This window comes from Procambarus clarkii, chromosome 63 (genome assembly GCF_040958095.1).
Source record: "Procambarus clarkii isolate CNS0578487 chromosome 63, FALCON_Pclarkii_2.0, whole genome shotgun sequence".
In the NCBI taxonomy this organism is placed as follows: Eukaryota; Metazoa; Arthropoda; class Malacostraca; order Decapoda; family Cambaridae; genus Procambarus; species Procambarus clarkii.
Genome location: NC_091212.1, coordinates 27,219,593 through 27,225,509, shown reverse-complemented (window position 1 = coordinate 27,225,509; position 5,917 = coordinate 27,219,593). Strand labels below are relative to the sequence as shown.

At 40.9% G+C, this 5,917-nt stretch overlaps 1 protein-coding gene across 1 annotated transcript in view; it reads right to left on the bottom strand.

Moving 5' to 3' along the window:
* Positions 1–548: 548 nt before the first annotated feature.
* Positions 549–5,917, bottom strand: part of LOC138354486 (serine-rich adhesin for platelets-like) — a 44,327-nt gene continuing 38,958 nt past the window's right edge. The window contains exon 2 of the mRNA XM_069308823.1: positions 549–3,808. Coding sequence (XP_069164924.1) covers positions 714–3,808 — 3,095 coding nt within the window. The 3' untranslated portion in view covers positions 549–713. The remainder of the gene's footprint in view (positions 3,809–5,917) is intronic.

Genomic DNA, 5,917 nt, shown 5'->3' with positions numbered 1-5,917 from the left:
TACCTCTCTCACACTTTCCTTCATAAACCATACAACTTTAGCTCCTAACACTTCATTAACTACTGTACTCAATTCATATAATTTTCTTTAGTATCTCATTCTAAACTACCCAATCCATTCACAAACCTCACATTCATTTCCAAGATATATATGCTTTAAAATCCTACAATCAACTATAAGAATGAATGTAACTACAGAAGGACCATTGGCCCATACGAGGTATCTCCTATTTATAACCTGTAGTTTTAATTATTATCGACTACATAAAGTTACTGATCTTCAAGCCCTGTACTGTTTCATATACCTACTCTTTAAGTATGTTTCAGTTCCTGGCTACACCAGGAATTCAATAACATAAAATACATTCAATAATATAAAAATTCAACTTTAAGCCTATATAATTATAAATAATTATATATTTAATTATTCAAGAAATCTTTCTGAAATATTTTACAGGCTTCACTATTACAGTATTAGTAAAGCAACCTAATAATGCAGTTTCATGATTTTTCCATCTTGTTTTATAAGTCTATAAACTGCACTGTTAATCGTGAAGAGCCTCTCGTTGAATATATTTGTTAAAAATATTGCATGGCATACTTCTTGTATATTACCGTTAGCCAGTTATTCACATAAATACTGCTGTACATCCTATACTGTACAATTTACAATAACCTATACAATAATACCACATTTTAAATACATCTTGTTACTTACCTAAGTATTCTATCCTGCTCAGCACGCTCCCGATCCATTTCCCGAGCACGTTCTAGTTGAAGCAGTTCTTCTTGGTGGTGAGTAAGGAGACCTGCATATGCATGCGATTGTAGTGGGGGTATCGGAGCAAGCTGCTTCCACACGTCGATAGATGGATATAAGCTAGCAAGAGGTTGCTGAAGACCAGGAGGCAGATGCAAAGGTGGTGGTGCACCTGCACCAGGGTGTGTTGAATACGATAAGCCAGGAGGCAGACCATGCGCAATAGATACAGGAGGCTGGCCATGTGAGCCATGGTGTGCAGGTCCATGGGAGCTACCAGAGCCCCCAGTTGGAGCTGCAAGGTGAGGGGGAGGTACCCCTGGATAGTGCTGTGACATGGTGTGCTGCACTGAATGAATATGACGCACCGTGTGCTCTGACTGAGACACAAGTGATGGATCACGCCAAACTCGAACAGGTTCCTTACGGTCTATGAAGAGAGAGGATGCCTGTGATATCTTTGTTTGACCAGCTGCAGGTGTAGGTGTGTTGGGCTTTACTTCTGCTGAAGATGACCTGTCATCACTCAGAACTGATGAGCGTGATACAGAACGCTCGGTTACACTCACACCAGAGTCACTTGAGCCGTCACAATGGTCCATCCTGGTGGCTGTTGCCGGGGTGCTGAGCTGCTGTGACTGATGTTGGAGTTGGTGATGCTGTTGGTGATATGGATGGGCCGCCTGATGCTGGAGATGCAGGGATGTGTGGGGTGCCACGTCATGATGGTGCGGGGCAAGATGGGCAGGATCAGGGTTGGCGGGCTGGAGGTGGACAGGGCTACGCACCACTGCCGTGATGCTTACAGAGGGTGGGGAGGCCACACGAGAACTGCATGTGGGACCTGGCCCACTTGTTGCTGTGATGGTGACTGCCCGCCCGCTCACCACGCCCGCCACCTCTGCACACCCACTTCTACTAGTACTACAGTTGAGGTTACTATTACAACTAGAGTTCACTCGAAAGCTATCTGAAGACCAAGTAAGTCCACTGACATTGGGCGAATTAACAATGGCACTGGTTGTGCCTGGCACTATAGACACACTAGTCACACTAGTCACAGTTGACACTGTGCTCACTGTAGTGGTTCCGTCACACACTGCAGCAATACTGCTGCTCACCACAACACTGTTGGCACTAGGGCCCAAAATGGCACTCTTAACACTTTTGTCATGCTGGCTAACAAATGCACTTGAACTATCACCTGTTGTTCGTATAACACCCGTGGCTTCTATAACCACATTATTCTCACTTAAACTAGGCTTCCTCGCTACAGCTGTAGTAGTTACAAGTGAATCCCTAACGGAAGTGTTCCTGCATTGACAGGTACAAATAGTAGTGCTTTCTGCCGAGACGTTTTCTGTCGAGGGAGATTGCTCTAATTCTGCTTTAGTGGGCAATTCTTTAGTCTTGGGAAGCTTTTTACATGCAGACTTGTCCCGTTCAGAATCTGCCAAGACTTCTATAGGCCTAGCTGCTTCTGACTTGCACGGATTTGATTTGCACCAATTCTCATCCTTAGTCTTCTCCCGAGGAGTAATTAAAGAACTAGAAGGAAATGTTCTACTAGGGTTTTCCTCTTTTGACAAAAACACAGATGACTGTTCTTTTGTAACCAATTCTTTGCTTGAACTTTTTGTAACCAATTCTTTATTTGAACATCTAATCACAGGCTTCTTTAAGTTTTCCTCTGCTTTTACTGAACTTATTTGAGATGAACTTACAGACTCCTCTTTACTGGGTTCAATTATGAAGACTTCATCATTAAAAGTGGAACTGTTTGTTGGTGCTACAACAGCAGTGGTATTTCTGTGTGAGAGTTCTTTAGGAACCGTGCTAGATGAATCTGAACACGCATATTTTCCGGCAGATTTCAAACACGTTAAACTAGCCTCTTTTAAACGTGTAATATTAGTCTCTTTCAAATGTGCTGAATTAGTATCTTTCAAACATCTTAAATTAGTCTCTTCCTTTTCTTTGTACGACTTATTACAGGATGGAGCTACTCTCTCACCAGGATCTTTCTTAATTATCAATTGTGAGGTAATAGTTTTACTTGTCAAATCCTTAGTTATATTCAATGTACCTTTCTTGTTGTTCAAACTTCGATTCTCAACTGTTCTTCTATTTGGTAATGTTCTATTTTGATTAAAATTAGTCTTTTCATAAATTACAACAGGATCTTCAGAAGAATTAATAGCATTTGCAGTATCACTCTCCTTTCTGATATTCTCTTTTCTGTTATCTTGCTTAAGTGAAAATTGTGTTCTTCCCTCTAGCAAAGTCTTCCCTTTAATGGGAAGATCAATACCAGTGCCGCATTTGTTATTTTTATTTGCTGCTCTGTTTGGGCTGCTATTTTTACGTTTTTGGCTCTTACCAATATTGTCTTCACAGTTGGTACAATTTCTATTATTTTCGTTATTTTTATTTTTATTTGAGTAAAGTGTTGAGGATGGTGATGATGGCTGAGCAGCACGGGTTACAGGTGATACACTACGCCATCTCTGTGAGGGTCGTCGCGCAGCACCATTATTAGGTGGCCCTCTCTTGCCACCTGAAGCTCTGTGGATGCCTAATTTCTGGTGCCTAAGAGCTGCTGCTGCTGCAACCCTACGTGATGGTGGTCGAGATGGTAACTCAGGTTCTGGTGTACTGCTACTGCTCGTACTAGTACTGCTGGCACTGGTGTTACTGCCACTTGTACTTGTATTGAAGCTACTACTATTACTACTGCTTATACTACTACTGATGCTTACGACATCAGAGTCACTATGCCCAGCAGTGATGTTTTGCAGTCTACTATTTCTATAAGGTCTGCGAGTTGGGCGATGATCTGGTGTCGAATTACCACTGCTGCTGGAAGTACCGTCCTCGGTACTATGCTGCTTTTCCAAACGTGTGAGGATACGTCTGGGTGGATCTGGCGTGTGATTTCGTGGTCGGCGCTCACGAACTGGGCGTGTTTCCTCTTCGCCAGATGATGCTTCACTTGTTACACTTCCTTGACCACGTTTCCTCCACCGTAATCCTCCAACAACACACTTTCCTGCAAGAAAACAGCAGCATTATTAACACATTCCAAAAAGCTGAACATAAAAGAATTTATTTAACACTTTTACATAAAAAAATTATGAAAACATATACAGTGTATATTATATACCGACTGAAATACTCAATGTTTAAATTCAGGGATATGATATATAATACAAAAAATGTCAAGATTTATATTTCCCAAAAGCACCAGTATAACACTGTCCATTGTTCCTATGATTGAGCTTGTGGTTAACTTTTATATGACCTTGAGGAGGAACTTCACATGAGTCTTTGTACTCGTGAGAGCCACCAGGGAGAATAGTTAATATAGTAATACAAACACAAAAATCTAGTATGAAGTAATATAGCAGTCTCATTTCTGGAATGAAGTCATGTCCATGAGGTGTACACATCTTGCTACACAGGTACAGTACAGTTCTTCAATGAGTAAGTGAATAGTCGGGCTTTGGTTCCTATGCCAAGAGTGAGCTTTAGTTACCAATAGACTTTTCAATGTCAACAGGTCGTGACCGCGATGTGGAGATAATATTCTACGGAACCAACTCAAGATAGTTATGTAGGCTACCTTGCGTGGTTAGCCAAGGCTTTTTAAAACCTTATCTATATAAATATATAGGTAGTTTAATAATAGAACTCTTATTGTGTTTAAGAGGAACTCGACCAAAACCTCGAAAGTGGCATTAGATCAACCAAAAGGCCAAGTCAGAGACATTGTTTTGGAGGGCACTAATCCCTGGAACTATCACAAGGTAAACAAGGATAACACAGGATTATATCTGCTCACTTCACACGACTGTGAGCTGGAGGAAGTTAATCTGCCAGCTCTTGCAGGAATCCTTTGTACTAATCTAAAATAGTAATATACTATCCTAGTAACTATATATGTAAAGGATCCGTGAATAATGTCAGACGACCTAACATTTAGGGAGCAAATGACTGCACGTCTTACGAGAACTTTCAAATCCAAACATTCCAACACTGCTGCTCCTGTTAATATCACTTGTACTCATTAAACTTTTCTAAAACTTTACTTTACTTTTGTACTTTTCTACTTTACCAAATCCATTTCTACTTTACTACTGTACTTTTATAAAAAGAAATTCCAGACCAACCGGGCTGTGGTGGGTATGTGGGCTTGCGGGCCGCTCCAAGCAACAGGCTTGTGGACCAAGCTCTCAAGTCAAGCCTGGCCTCGGGGAGTAGAAGAACTCCCAGAACCCCATCAAGCAGGTACCAAGTTGTGCTTGTGGGGATTGAGCTTTGACTCTTTGGTCCCGTCTCTCAACTGCCAATCAACTGGTGTACAGATTCTTGAGCCTAACTGGCTCTATCAAATTTACATTTGAATAGAACCAAATAAGCTCAAAAATCCCTGTATTTGAAGGTTCTCATAAGAAGACATTGCCATTTTCTCCCTAAATGCTAGGATGTCTAACATTATTCTCAGATCCTTTTCATATATAGTTACTAGGATAGTATAGTACTATGTTAGATTAATACGTTAGTACTTGTGTCTGTTCTGCCGTGAGTACTGTATGGTACTCACTTTCCCCTTTCAAAGTATGAGAGATTTCCAAAATAAGGGGAACTACAGAGAACATTTACAGCACAAATTACTGGACCATCTCAAAACTCAAAATGTACTCTCTACAAGTGAGATGCAAGGTATCACAATATGTACATAAAAGATACTGGAAGGCCGGGTCCCAAATTTGCACAGTAAAATACATACAGGAGTTAACTATGTGACAGGAAATACAGAATGGACCCAGTGAAGAGTAGAGATACCATAGGCACAGTCAGAGGACACTGAACATCAGAAGTCCATAGCCATTCAAAGCAAAAGAAATACTGTATTACCAATACAAATGTAGATGTGTTCAAGAAAAAATTACACATTCCTACAAAAACTACCAGACCAACTATTTTGTAGTTAATATGTTGGCCCGTGAACCGCTCCGCGCAACTACCAGTTGGGCCAAGTTATCCAAGTTAAGCCTGGCCTCAGGCTGGACTTGTGGAGTACAACTCCCAGAATTCACTCTAGGTATACTCCAGATATGCCCTTTTGTTAATAAAGCTAATAAGCAATTTAAATTTG